Here is a 15,603-nt window from a genome sequence, read left to right on the forward strand (position 1 = left end):
ATATGTCCCTTTGCTCACTCTTCTGATTTTCTCCTTTACCACCAGGATTCATTTCTAGTTCCTCAGTCTCATGAGTTCCCCTTTGACTGACCAGCTATTAGCTTTGCCACTCACCATTCCCTCCCTCACAGACCCGCCTGCCCAATACTTAGCCACACTCTATTTAAAGCATCCAGGATGTGTCATGTTCTTTCCTTCGCTTTTGTGCAAGCCACTGCCCTCTGACTAGTTTGGAAGTTCTTTCTCTTCCTCTTTCTCTGGTCAACTCCTGTTCATCCTTGAATCCAGGAAGCCCTGGCTGAATCCCCTCCTCTGTGCTGACTTCTGTTATATTAATTCTGGTTCCTTGCTCATTTTCTTCTTGAGAGGAGGGAATGAGAAGAAAGGAGATTTGAGGAGTTTGGAGGAATGCCAAATAAATGTTATGTTCTCCTTTGTATCTTTAGTGTTTACTATAGTATTTAATGCCTGTTCTCTTTGCGTTTTCATTTTGTTTTTTTGCTACTGGTGTGAATAGTGGTACACATTTGTAGGCTGTTATCTGGATTTTGAGTGCATCATTTTCTACATTTGCATTAACTTACTAGTACTGCTAATGCTTTTTAAAACCTTTATTTTGGTTGTATATCACATCCTTAGTAGTTATATTATTTCCATTTCATAGCTTAGGAGTTGGGAGTAAGATCATGGCTTCTTAAAGAGAATGATTAATTCAGAACTTTTCTCTCATCTTGTACTAGTTCTAAAATAACTTGTTAGTCCCTGACTAGCCCAATGAAGTATATTTAATATGCAAAACATTTATTCATCCATCCAACCATTTAGTCAAACATTCAGTAACTGAAGAGGAATTAGAATAAATAAAAGCCACCAGAAAGAAACAAAGAGTCAACTGTTGGATAAACCTCCAGACATATTACATACACATGCTGTGCTTAGTACGTTCTGATAGACTGCCTTAGTCACTACTTCGCTGTGTTGCTGATGTGTGTTATCATCCATCGTGATAGCGTGGACTTTCTAAACAACTGATTCTTAAAACGCAAATTGACTTCTGCTGCCCATTACTGTTGAGATGAACTTGCTGGGGAATGAGAGAGTAAAGATGTTCGAAGTCTCTACTAGACCTGGCTGCCGAAGAGGGAAACCCAGGGCAGGTGTCCCTTCCGTTTACCACAGTGCAGTACTAGTGAGCCTTCGAGGTAGCTTATCAAGGGCACGACAGTTATATTTCCCTTCAGCACTCAGTGTGGGCTAATGGAGTTGCTGTAGGAAGACAAAAAGGAAGCCTGAAAAACAGAGGAGAGAGGAGATTGAAGGGCTTCTAAGAACGTCAAATGACATTTTGGAAACACGGAGCGCAGTTCCAGAAAAAAGAGGCCAATGAGAAGTTCCCAGAGACAGGGTAACATAGTTTAGTACTAGAAGTTTTAAGTTTTTGGCATTACTGTGATGTAAAATCACTTTCTTATCTCAAATAGTTAAATGTGTCACATTGAGGTGGGAGGAGGACAAAGGCCGAGTCCCGCTGGTGTATACGTGTAGAACAAAAGGAAGAAAAATAATCTAGGGAGACGCGCGAAGGGAGATTCGAGGATTCAACTTTATTTATTTATTTACTTTCAATTTTATTTTGTATTGGTTTCAGGTATACAGCTTGGTGGTTAGACAATCATATACTTTACACAGTGTACCCCTCAATATTTCCAGTACCCAACTGGCACAATACATATTTATCATCATAGTATTGACTATATTCCCTATGCTGGACTTACATCCGTGTAACTATTTTGTAACTACCGCTTTGTACTTCTTAACCCCTTCCCCTCTTTCACCCAGTCCCCCAACCCCTCCCTTAGGGCCACCAGTTCACTCTCTGAGGACTCTCCTACTCTTAACTGTGGTCACACTGCCCTCTAATGGGCTGTGGCTATCTCGCCAGATTCCACGGCTGGCTTCTGACCCACCATTTGCAGACAATTTTCTGCATCCGCCAACAATGTCTGTGTTAAGCTTGAGGCACAGGGGGCAGTGCAAATTCATTAAAGGTGTTTATCATCTTTGAAAAATGCTGGCAGGTTCCAAAATATGACAAAGAGGCTTCAAGATATGGATAATGGCAGCTTGGCTAAGACTAATGATCAAAATGTTGGCACAAAATTAATTTGGATATGTGTGCCATAAAAAATCATCGGAATGATCTTTTGCAAGAGCTATTAAACTTTTTTCCGTTACTCATTTAGTTTAAAATAAACTTTCTCTTATTAGGGATTTTAAGTTAGAACAAAGCCAGCCTACCCCCTAGCAAAGTAACATGGCAGCTATTCAGATGAGGAGGGCTATGCCAGGCTAGCCTAACAGGTTTGGGCTGGGTTTGATCACAAATTCTAGTTGCAATTGTACCAATTGCTTAAATCTTTGTTATTCCAGGTTTTCCAAGTAAAATACAAGGAAGCTCAACCCCAAGTTTATTACAGTGGTGTTATGTAACGAGCATCACACTAAATAGTGGAGATAACTTGCTAAATAAGACACCGCTTCTGCCCTCAGCTAGCTCACAGTTGGCTAAGGGGGAAGGGCATGCTACTGTCCTGTGCATAGTACCCTTCCATTGGCAACTACAGCACCTGGCTACGACCCATATGCCTACTAGGCTATTAATAAATATGTGCTGAATAAATGACAGAATGAATGAAGAAGTGAGGCAGTATGAATCGAGGTTGAGTTGGACAAATAGCCTGTTTTGATCCCAGCTCTGCCATATATACTAGCTACGTAAACGTATCACTTCACTTAAACCCCTGAAGCATTGATTTCCACATCTATAAACCTATCCCACAAGGCAACTGTAGAATACTCAGGGCAGTGCCTCACATACCGTAAGCACTTAATAAATAAAAGTTTAATAATGTGTGAAAAGAGCAACAAGGAAAAGAGGGAGTGATTAACTCTGGGATTCAGAATGCCTTAATTATGTGCTATAGATGTACATTTAGAAATAGGAAACAATTGTTGGACTTGGAAATTATTTTTTATATGAATAAGGAGTCTACTTTATTTCCCGAAACCTGCTTATTCCATGTGGTAGGAAATATGATCCTTGAAGACAGTGACTCACATCATCATAGCTCTATAATGAGAGAGAAAATTCTCTGGTTAACTCAAGTTTAAAAAATCTCCAGGGAAGGCTCTAAATGGCCTCACTTGGGTGGTCCATCCCCAGACTATCACCTTAACTTAATTCCTGGAACCTGAGAGCTTTACATGGCGAAAGGGATTTAGCAGATATACGCACTTTGAGGTTATCCAGGTGAGCCACTCTAACCATGGGTTCTTAAAAGCAGAAAACTTTCCCTGGCTATGGTCAGAGAGAGATGTGATGATGATGAAGGGTCAAAGAGATGTGACATTGCTAGCTTTGAAGATGTTGGAAGAGGCTCAAGAGCTAGGAATGTGAGCAGTCTCAAATCTGGAAAGGCAAGGAGACTACGCTTCCGTGGATGCTCCAGAGAGGAGCGCAGCCCTGACGATACCTTGATTTTAGCTCAGCGAGAGCCGCGTTGGACTTCTGACCTACCAGGCTATAAGATAATACATTTTTGTTGTTTTCAGCCACGGAGTTGTTGGTAATTTGTTAAGGCAGCAATAGGAAACTCATACACCAGGGAAACAGGGTGGAAACCCAGTTTCTCCCCAGATTCGCTCAACCTCTTCTGCCAGGAGCAGCTTGCTTAATGGATCCGCTACAGCCTTCGCCACTGCCTGCTCACCCCGTTCACATTGATCTGGGGGACTGAAGTAGATGATGCAGAGAGAGAGACAGAGAGAAGAGGTAGAGAGAACTCTGATGCTGCCTGAGGCCATGGCTCCAGTTATTTTTGAGGCCAAGGTCATGCTAGCCCTTTGATTATACAAGTTAAGTAACTCCTCTTTTTGAATCCACTAGTTTGAGTTAAATTTCTGTGAATTGCAATCAAACTTTTTAGCCTAAATCATAAATTTATAGTGAGAGAGAGATGGTTGAGGGAGGAATATTTTTTTAAAAAGCCTTTGAGACAGTACCTATAATAGCTTAATTTTATTTCATAGCAACCCACTGAGAAACACATTATCCTACTTTAGATGAGGAAAATCATACTTACTGGCTAATTGGCTTTCCCACAAGCAAGAGTGTTCTGAACTTAAAAGTGAAAGGCCAAATCAGTTTGCTTTGTCTCCAGGGAAACACATGGCACATAGAGTATCCTGCCTTATTTTTTTTTAATGTTATCAAATTAGAGCCACTCTTTTTCAAGGCCTCACCATTTCCTATTTCTCTAGCCTCAAACACTTTAATGTGCCTAATAAACTTGATGCTCTAGTTTCTAAACAAGTACTGGACACATCTGCTTAAACCTAATGTGGTAGTAGTGACAGATACGTGAGCAGTGACCATGTGATCATTCTTCCTTCTCCTAGAAAAAAATAGAATTAAAAAGCAGTCACTATTGTTCCTGAAGCATGTTAATTGAAAGCTCTGGATGTTCCATCACAAGATTTAGTTTATAATTCAAATGGAAATAGAAAAAAATTTTTTCTTCATTGATTTTAGAGAGATAGGAAGGGAGAGAGAGAGATGGGAAACATCAATGAAAGAGAACATCGACTGGTCATTTCCTGCATGCCACCAACCAAGGATTGGGCATGTGCCCTGACTGGGATTGAACCGGCGACCTCTTGGTGCATGGGTCCATAATCAACCACCGAGCCACACGGGCCAGGCAGACCCCCCTTTTTTTGTTGGCTCTGTTTTTTGGAGTTTTTAAAATTTCCCCTCACTTTGTCTCTGAAAGTTTTGTTTTTAAGAAGAGTCCAACAGAAGGGATTGTTCATAAAACTTATTAAGATGATTCATTCATTTGTTCAAAAATATGTATTGAGTACCTACCATGTGTCTTGCTGAACAAATCAAGCATGTCCCCTAGGACTACTGTGGATGGCTGTGTTGGTGAACAATACCTACTGAAGTTGTGTAGTGCGCAACTTCCATATGCTGGTGGTCCTTTCCCTCATGGAGATTAAACCTAGTGACTTTTAGGAAGTCTTGTTTGAACTTTCCTCTTCCTCAGACTAAAAATAGTGCTCCTATAATGTGCTCCATAATACACCCAATCATAGGACTTTATTCATTTATTTTTAATGGTCCTCTGTTAGATTGCAAACTCAAAGGGGACTGAAAATGTGACTATCTTGTCACTTTCTAGGGGCTAGGGATGCATCAGTGAATTAAACAATCAAAAATATCTGGCCTCCAGGAGCTTATAATGTAGCAAAAATAAGAGAGCATAAGAATTTCAATGTGTGGCATGCTAGGTGGAGATAAATGCTATGGAGAAAAAGCATTTTTCTCCTCACCTACTTTGACTCTTTGCTTAAATGTCAGTTTGTTGTTTTTTACTCTGAGATAGGAAGCTTTGGAGGTTTGGAGAAGAGAGATGCTATCTGTCTAAAAGAAAAACAACATTTAGGAATAGAACAGTAGGCACACTTAGCAAAGAGCTAGTAAGGCAGTATCAGAGCTCCACTTTGCCGGGAATCAGGCCATAGTAAATACCATTTTATACCGAACATAAAAAACAAGGACCCAGCCTTTCCCCGCTATATCTGACACTTTCTTTTTCTTTTTTTTAAATGTTTTTTTTTTTTTTTTTAATTCTTTTTATTGATTTTAGAGAGAGAGGAAGTGAGAGGGAGAGAGAGACAGAAACATTGATGAGAGAGAACACTGACTGGCAGCCTCCTGCATGTCCCCCACTGGGGATCGGGCCCACAACCTGGGCATGTGTCCTGACCAGGAATCGAACCAGCGACCTCTTGGTGCATGGATCGATGTTCATCCACTGAGCCACACTGGCCGGACCTGACACTTTTTTAACATGTTGTTTTTGTTTTGTTTTTACAAAAACCTGGAGAACCGTTTTCTAACCTGGGCTGGTTCTGTATTTTTGCAAAATAGCACCCCCGTTATCTACTATCAGCCTACAGACCTTTGCACCAGGCAGGGGTGTCCGAGGCTAGGAGCTATTTAAGCCTTTCCAACCCGTCCTTACTGAGAAAGCGTCCTCATAAGGAAATTGAATCTTGGATAATCAAGAGCCTCGGCTGTACTTAACACATATTCAGCATTTCCCCACCCAATACCCTCTAGCCAGGCATAAATGTATCTTTCCTCTCCTACTCTCCAGGCCTCACGCCCTACTTTTTGGACAAGAGCCAAGAAAGCATCCCAGTAATAAGTAGCCCTCCCTCCCCGGCTCCGGTCCGCCCGCGCCGCGCAGCCTTCTGGGAGACGTAGGCCCTGGCGGCCCTCCGCTGCAGAACTACATCTCCCGGCAGGCTTTGTTTCTCGCCACCTCCCTCTTAGCGCACGGCTTGCCGGGAGGGGGCAGGTAGCGGCCGGGCGGGGTCCAATGGGTGCCGGCTCCCGAGGAGAGGGCGGAGGACAGGAGGAAGGAGGCGGAATCTGGGCCCCGGCCCCATTCATTGCCGCGGCCCGCCGGGCGGGGGTCCCGTGTTCTCGGAGTCATGGAGGCGCTAATTCCTGTTATCAACAAGCTCCAGGACGTCTTCAACACTGTGGGCGCAGACATCATCCAGTTGCCTCAGATCGTCGTGGTGGGAACGCAGGTGAGCGACGAGGGCGACGTCCGCCCAGGCCAAAGGCCGGGACGCCGGCCTGGTCGGGGCTGCGGCGGCGCACGCTCCGGGAACAGTCTTTGCGGCCTGCGGGACGAAGGCTCTGCTTGGGGCCCCGGGTTCCTGGGCTCTGCCTCGCCCGCCCGCCCAGGCTGCCTTGCACCGGGGCTGGGACTCGGGGCCTGGCCGGGAGGCGAGGGGCGGAGCCGGCTCGGCGGGCCTGGCGGGTCCCAGGGGCGGGGTGGGGAAGGGATGAGCTGTCGGGCGGAACTGGAGTCCTCCGGGACCGGGCGCGGCTTTCCCCGCGGGCCGCTGTTTCCAAGGGCACTTGGGGGACGCGCGGTGCACGCGGGGCGCACTGGCTCGTGGGGGCACTAGCCCCTTCTCTGTTGGTTTCAGGGCGGTGGGGTGTATTTCCCTCCTTTTGCTGGGGGACTTCGGAATCAGTTTTGGAACCGCGTGCGGGCGGGGCTGACAAGGCCGCTACTGTGTAGCACCTGAGTATTTTTCTGCAGTGGAACCTATCCTTCCAGGTCTCCAGAACGCCGAAGCAGTTCAACACAAAAAACAAACAAAAACCCTAACCTGGGTGTTAGGAAGGAATGTCCCATTTTTCTGCATAGGCTGTGGTTTTTGTCTTGCATCTAAATTGGGCATTAAGGTTCTCTGGTCTCTTACAGGAAACATGATTTTTTATATGCAGAAATATCGAAGAAGTAATGTTATTTCTAGAGTGACAGAGAAGTGTAAGTTTTATTTTCTCTGCTGTTTTTCTTGTTTGAAGAGCAATCATAGGACGTTTATTAGAGTTCAGAGAAGCGCATTTTAGAGATTACTTAGTATATTGATTTTAAATGCTTTCATTTCTTAATAAGTTTTTCTATCGAGAAGGGGGAGTGTTTCCCGGTCATTTTCCATGAGGTGAATAGCTACATCTTGCTACAAAATTAAAGTGTAGAGTATAAACATTATGAAAGGGAACTTAATGTTCAAAATACTACATGTATGGAGTGTATCCACACACTTGAAACCATAGACTGTACTGTGTGTGTGTGCTTTTAATTAGTTAAAGCAATAGAAATTATTTCAAAAACAAATTTCCTTGGTCTAGTATGAGATCTGTATAGATTCTATCCAGTCCTGTCTACACATATAGTAGTATTGTAACTCTTAGTATTTGTAATGACTGGACTCTGAGTCATCAACATATAGCAAATTATAACCTTAACTGCCGTATTCCTATTCCTAGCACCTGGGTATGTAGTAGGTACTCCATAAATATTTTGAATGAATGTTATTCACTGTAACTAGGTAATTTTTTTTTTCTTTTCCTTTATTGATTTTTTAGAGAGAGGAAATGAGAGGAGGAGAGAGATAGAAACATCGATGAGAGAGAACATCGATTGGCTGCCTTCTGCATGCCCCCAACTGGGGATTGGGCCTACAGCCTGAGCATGTGTCCTGGCTGGGAATCCAACTAGCGACCTCTTCCTGCATTGGTCGATGCTCAACCACTGAGCCACATCGGCCTGACAAACTAGATAATACTTTAAAATACTGGTACTTTTATTATCATCAAAACCTGTTTTTGTAAATGAATTAGAAATGATATAAATTAAATCTTTGGTAGTAATTTGGAAGTGTTTCTTAGCCGTAGACTAGAAAACATTCCGTATACTTTTAAGGGATTCTCAATGCTTTTTAAGCTTGAAGCAGAAAAAGAATCTGTATTGTGTGTGCACTATATAGTGTGCCAGCATGAATAGTTTAAAATCAAGAAGCATTTTTCTTACACAAAATAGTTCATTTCAGTGAGTAAACCTGTTGGCAAAATTGGGAGGGTCAGGGTAGAAAAGTAAAGATCTCACCATTATGAAAACCATTAAGATGTGCTAGCAAAAACCATCCTAGTAGGGACAGTTACATACCACATTTGCATATTGATGTTTGAAATTACTCAGAAGGAAAATTACTCAATTTTTAGACTTGATCTAATGAGGACTATATCCATTTAGGTCTTTATTAGCCGAAATTCAGTCCTTTATTGAGGTATAGAATAAATAAGAACAGAAAAATGTCTTTTTTCCATATTTTCCTCAGTATGTTGGAAAACTCTTCTACTTGATTTGAGTATACCACTGCTTTGTCATCTGTGCCTTTAGTGTTGTGCTGTTAACATACACACACACAGTACACACTTCATATTTAATGCAGTAGTGAACAGTGAGTGAGTAGCAGACATAAAAGTGTTCTGTGCTTAGTTCTGACTGGTAAACCCAGTGATCATAACTTCATAGTACAGTTATAGTCCATCTTACACATTACCTATACCTTCAATGGCTGCAGGTCCTATTTTATTGAACTTTTTATTTTTTAAAAGTGTTTCTCAAACTTAGTGTGTATTAGAATCACTTTGAAAATAAGTTTCCCAGACTTCATTTCCCAGAGATTTTAATTGACTAGGTCTGGCGGGGAGTGGTGGGGAGGGCAGACACCATAGGTGTAGATCATAGATTTTAATTCGAAGTATATTAGTGAGTCTTCGATTTTAAAATGCATTAAACTGGAAAAAATGGGGAGGGGAAGCTGAGTCTAAGGGCATACCACCATCTAGTAGGATGTTGATATTGGTGGCATTCTTGCTTCAAAGTATCAATTCCCAGGCATCCTTTGCTGACCCCCTTAATGTTTTAAACATTGATGTATTAAATTGTCCAATACTTTTTTGGGGCATAGAGATTTGGAGGAATTTAGTAGAGGGAATAATGTTTACAGCTGTCAATCACTCACAAATTTTATGATTTAGCTAAATAAATTGCTAAGGGAGAGGGAGAGATAGAAACAGAAAATGGGGAGAGAAAAGGTTGGTACTTCTGACCAGGGTATACTTTACAGGTAGAGGAGGAGATAAGACTTAACTAGCTTTTGTGAGTCAACTTGAGAAATTTAATCACTATTTCTTGAATTGAGAATTGAGGGAGAGAGGGGTTCTAGCATGTAATCCAAGCCACCACTTGGATAGGAATCCCAATAAAGATAACATGAACCTGAGACTTTGGCTCAGTGTTGATAGAAATGTACTTTTCACTTTGCCTTTTGTTTCAGTGATTTCAGCACTCTACCTTCAGTAATTCTGACAAATGCAAAAAGAAAAGGGATCTTGGGTTTTAAATGACCAATTTGCAAACCAGTGTGTGATTTGTAAATTTTTATTTAGCATTTTAAAAATTGAATATAATTCATATATAATTCACCTTTATAAAGTTTATAATTCAGTGGTTTTAGTATATTCACAAGGTTTTGCAACTACCACCACTAATTCCAGAACATTTTTATTACCCCAGAAAGAAACTCTGTATTCCTTAGAAGTCACCCCCCATTTTGCCCTACCCAGCCCCTGGCAACCACTAATCTACTTTCTATTTCTACGGATTTGCCTGTTCCGGACACTTCATATAAATGGAATCATGTGATATGTGGTCTCTGTGTCTGGCTTTTTTTTTTTTAAATTAAAATTTTTTTCAGTTATAGTTTACATTCAGTATTATTTTGTATTAGTTGCAGGTGTACAGCATAAATGTCTGGTTCTTTTGCTCAGCATGATGTTTTAGAGATGTATCCATGTTGTTGCATATGTTAGTACTTCATTACTTTATAATTATCCTCACCAGAGGACATTTTCCCCACTTTTGTTCATATAGAGTGGGAGGGAAAAAGAGGAAGAGAGAGAGAGAGACAGAAACATGTGAAAGGGACACATCGAGTGTCCGTCTCCTGCAAGACCCCAACCAGAGTCAGGTACTAACCACAACTGAGGTACATGACCTTGGCCGGAACTGAACCCAAGACTCATTGGTCCACAGGCCAATGCTTTAACCGCTGAGCCAAACTGGCTGGGGCAGTACTTCATTAGTTTAAAAAAAATTTTTTTCTTTATTGATTTTAGAGAGAGAGGAAGGGGAGGGAAAGATAGAAACATCAATGAAAGAGAACGTTGACTAGCTGGCTCCTGCATGCTCCCCACTGGGGATTTGGCCCACAGCCTGGGCATGTGCCCCAACCAGGAATCGAACCAGTGACCTCTTGGTGCATAGGTCGACGCTCACCAACTGAGCCACACTGGCCGGGCTATACTTCATTACTTTTTATGACTGAATAATATTCCATTGCAATGATTTTCCACCAGTGTGCTGCAAGAATTTTTAAAACAGGCCAATACCTGACTATTTAGTCAAGGGCACTGACCTCTTTTCCTCTAAATTGTCAAACTAAAAAAAAAATGACAACAAGCAACACAACACTAGCTGTCCAGTGTGAATGAGTCAAAATTATACCTATTTTTTGTCAAATTGGCAAAAAAATATAATTTTTGGTGTGCTGCAGAATTTTAGTAATTAGTTTATATGCACCTAGAAATGAAGAAAAAGGTTGGAAAATCGCTGCTTCATTGTTATAGATATGGCAGAGTTTGTTTATCCATTCATTAGTTGGTAGACATTTGGGTTGTTTTCACTTTTTGGTTATGATGAATAATGCTGCTGTGAACATTAATTTACAAGTTTTTTGTGTGTGATTATGTGTTCAGTTCACTTTGATAGATATTTAAAAGTAGAACTGCTGGGTCGCATGGTAATTCTGTTTAACTTTTTGAGGAGCCACCGAACTGTTTTCCACAATAGTGATACCATTTTACATTCCCACCAGCAATGTAGAATTGGCGTTTCCATTTCTGCAAACAAGGCCATTGGGATTTGATACAGATTGTGTTGAGTCTGTAGATTACATTGGGGAATATTGCCATTTTAATATTAAATCAGATATAGAATTCTCAGTTGATAGTATTTTTTTTTTCTTTCAGCACTTTAAGTAAAGTCATGCTTCTGCCTTTGGCTTCCATGATGATGAGAAATCTTTTGTACCTATCATTAATCTTATTGAGGATCTCTTGTACATGAGTTGCTTCTCTAATCCTCTCTTGTTGCTTTCAATATTTGTCTTTTATCTTTTAATACTTTGATTATAATTGGTTTCCTACATGGAGTTAATTGAGTTTCTTTATTGTGTAGATTCATATTACTTATACTATGCTTTTCGGCTTTTATGGAAAAAGTGGGGATTGTTATAGATGTTACATGTTTCTGGCCTTATCAGATACCTGCATCTCGCCATTTCTTATGTGTTTCAGACAGCACTGGGCCAGTAGTTTTAATAACCAATGAAAACCTTCTTTCCTAGGGACTAGAGCTGCAGCACTTCAGCAGTTTTGATCCTGGATAGTTGAAGTGTTAATATTATTGAGTTATATGTGCAGTAATTATTCCATACAAGAACCACAGTTTAACACCATAAATTATGACATGGTTTAAATTTCAGATTTAGATTTTGCCAACGGATAGAGGATTTGAACTATTTGGTAAAAAAATTTTAGTTTGTTTATTTTAAATACCATAAAATTAACATTTCTAAAGACATTCTGATAAACATTTTATTTAAAATAAGTGAGGCAGCCCTGGCCGATTTGGCTCAGCGGTTAGAGCGTCAGCCTGCGGTCCAGAGAGACCCGGGTTCGGTTCCCACTAAGGGCATGTACCTCGGTTGCAGTTTGTCCCCGGCCCTGGTTGGTCGTGCGGGTGGCAGCCACTCGATGTGTCCCTTTCACGTCGATGTTTCTCTCTCTCTCCTTCCCACTCTATCTGAACAAAAAATGGAAAAATGTCCTCAGGTGAGGATAAGAAAAAAATAAATGAGGCAAATATTAAGGAAAACTTTTCTATAAATCTAAAATTTTTACCAACTAAAAGTTAAAAAAAATAAGAAAAGTACATCTTTATCTGTTACATTATTAGCAAAATAAAGAATTGAGAGGCCTGTCAGTTATAGTGAAAAATTGAACTTAAACATTAAAAACAGAATCAGCCTTGATTAATGGGGCTTGAATCAATATTTACAACTACCCACTCCTAACTGATGCTACTTGCCAGAGGGAAAGAGGTAAAAATATGACAAAGACTTTTCAGTGAAAGGCTCCATCTCAAAATATAAATACAAAACACTATAAATGTCAATACAGTACAGTTTGGAAGAAACTAAAAGGTGACACTGAGACAAGGCACATGAATCTTCCTCCTAAACACACAAGATGATTGAATCAATTTTGGGGGTATGTGGAGATAAAAAAAGACAAAGGTCACTTTATTTTCAGAGCAGGCCAGTTGTGAATTCTGCTACGTTGCAACTCCTATACCCACTCACCTTCCTAGAAAGAGTACAGACATTCATTGGGTGTTTAAATCACCAGGGGAAAATAAACACTGATGTAACCAATTGTCGAGGGAGCCAACACCTTATATAATGTCGTGGTAAAAAAAAAAGTGGAGCCCACAAGCCGTGTTTTGTTTGGTTTGTGTGTGCTAATACATACAATTTTTTTTCTTTTTAAAAAAATTGAGTTATAATTGATATACAACATTGCATTAATTTTAGGTGTACAGCATAATGATGTGTGTGTGTGTCTTGAAATGATTACCACAATACATCTAGTGATCATCACATATAGTTGCTAATTTTTTGGTCTTGTAATGAGAACTGTTAAAGTTTATTCTTAGTAACTTTCAAATATATAATAGTATTATTATCTATAGTCATCTTGCTGTATGTATGTCATACCTGACATCTCCAGGACTTATTTTTTATAACTGGAAATTTTTACCTTTTGACCACCATCACCCATTTTAGCCATCCTATGCCTCTGGCAACCACCAGTCTGTTCTCTGTAGTGACTTTTATTTATTTATTATTGATTTTAGAGAGAGAAACATCGTGTTTAGAGAGAGAGAAATAAGTATTGTTCCACTTATTTATGCATTCATTGGTTGTTTCTTGTGTGTACCCTGACGGGGGAATGGAACCCACAACCTTGGTGTATCAGCATGACATTCTAACCAACTGAGCTACCCAGCCAGGGCTTGTTTTATAAATTTCTTTCTTTTTTGTTGTTGTTGTTTGGAACACATTCCTTTGTTTCTTTATTTTCCCTGATCCTCTCTTTTTATGAGTAAAGATAAAATAGCCTACTCTCCTAGCCTTGAAGGAGTGGCCTTGTGTAGATGGACTGTATTGTTCAACTCTGCCCTGGATCTTACTTGTGTCTCAAACCTTTGTGATTGTGCAAGCAGCCTACTTTTATCAGATAGTGGCTCCTAGGAGTTGAGGGTATGCCAAGATATGTCAATGCCAAAGGGGAGGATCTCAATCAGCACCTAGATTCAGGCTCAGTGGAAACTAGACCCTCAGGTGGCAGCTTTTAATACACACACACACACACACACACACACACATTTTTTAGAGAGTGGAAGGGAAAGAGGGAGGGAGGGAATGAAGGGGGTGGAGAGAAAGAAACATTGATGTGAGAGAGACACATTCATCAGTTGTCTCCAATATGTGCCCCAATTGGTTAGGTGCACAGGCTGACACTGTAACCAGTGAGCCACACCAGTCAGCACTAAAGTATATATAAATATACCTTTTTCAGGGGAAGACTGGGAGATGGGCATTTCTGTCCACTCTCTGTGCTGTACACTGGGGGCTATGGTGAGCCTGCATGAGCCCTTTAAGAACTGTTTCTCTGTGCTACAATCTTGTGGGTCTTGTGGACGCAATGCCTATTCGATTTCAAAGGTAGATGTTTTGGGGGCCGTCACAGGTGTAGGTAGGTGTTAGAAGTTGGGATACCCTCTGCTCCTCAGGAAGAACCTGGGTGTTCTTAGTTTCCTCCCTGTTGTGGGTTACTGCACCTGGCGTGTGGTTTATGACAAAATCGTGTCAGCCTTGCCTCTCCTACCCATTTCAGTGTAGGTTTTTGCCCTTCGCCTGATGTGTAGGTATCAGTCCGTTTTTGAGTTTCTTTCAGAAGGAGTTTTTTGGTTTGTAGCTGTAGGTTTGGTGTATCTGTGATAGGATGTCAGTTTATTATCCTCCTACAGTGCCATTTTGAACTGGAACCAACACATTTAATATATATATTTTTAAATGTATTGGTTGCAAAAGTTTAAAAATTGGTGGATTCATTCTAAAGGCCCAGGTTTCCAGTTTATTTTATATATTTTAATTCAGAAAATCCAACAACACTGGACCCACATCTCCAATAATCTGAACAATGCGTGTTTTACAAGGTTAAACTGTACCTAGGTTGCCAGAGCTAGCGCCCAGCTCCTTCCCTGGTTGCCATTTATCAATTTACTTGTATTCTTTTTTTTTTCTATAGTGGAAAGAGGGTAGTGAAATATTTCCAGTTTCTACGTCTCTATCTAAAGTTATGCACTACTTAAGAAATAATCTTATATTTTAATATAAGGAATATTCTTATATTTTTCACATTCTTTAAAAATATTCTTTTATTTCATGAAGTGTGAGAAATATTTTGCTATTTTTAAAGTGCAAAAAAAATTCAGAAGAATACAATCAAATGTCATTTTGACTGTTGTGGGTTGATTTACCCATTCAGGTTTCCTCCCTTGCTTTTATGGGCAACTGAGTTTGTATTCCCTGTGTTAGTCAGGGCTGCCATAAAAAATATACTACACGGACTGGGTGACTTAAATAGCACATTTATTTTCTCACAGTTTTGGAGGCTAATTGTTCAACATCAAGGTGTTGGCAGGTCCGGTTTCTTCTGAGGCCTCTCTCCTTCGTTTGTAGATGGCTGCCTTTTTGATGTGTCCTCATGTTGTAGTTTCTCTGTGTGTCACATTCCTGTGTCTCTCTGTGTGTCCAAATTTTTCTTTAGTAAGGACACCAGTCAGGTTGGATTAGGGCCTACACTTAAGGCCTTGTTTGAACTTAATCACCTCTTTAAAGGCCCTTTCTTCAAAAACATTTTGAGGTATACATTCTGAGGGGAAGGGGTTGTTAGGACTTCAATATATGAAT

The 15,603-nt window shown here is 40.6% G+C and overlaps 1 protein-coding gene across 8 annotated transcripts in view; it reads left to right on the forward strand.

Moving 5' to 3' along the window:
- The first annotated feature begins 6,401 nt into the window (after positions 1-6,401).
- The window catches only part of DNM1L (dynamin 1 like), a 46,512-nt gene continuing 37,310 nt past the window's right edge, over positions 6,402-15,603 (forward strand). For 4 of the 8 annotated variants that reach the window (XM_036252775.1, XM_036252776.1, XM_036252780.1 and 1 more), the window contains exon 1: positions 6,487-6,666. In XM_036252775.1, the coding sequence (XP_036108668.1) occupies positions 6,565-6,666 (102 nt within the window). In that variant the 5' untranslated portion in view covers positions 6,487-6,564. Of the gene's footprint in view, positions 6,667-15,603 lie in introns of all 8 variants that reach the window. The other 4 variants (XM_036252777.1, XM_036252779.1, XM_036252783.1 and 1 more) reach the window with 2 other exon arrangements.

This window comes from Molossus molossus, unplaced genomic scaffold (assembly GCF_014108415.1).
Source record: "Molossus molossus isolate mMolMol1 unplaced genomic scaffold, mMolMol1.p scaffold_m16_p_10, whole genome shotgun sequence".
Taxonomy (NCBI): domain Eukaryota; kingdom Metazoa; phylum Chordata; class Mammalia; order Chiroptera; family Molossidae; genus Molossus; species Molossus molossus.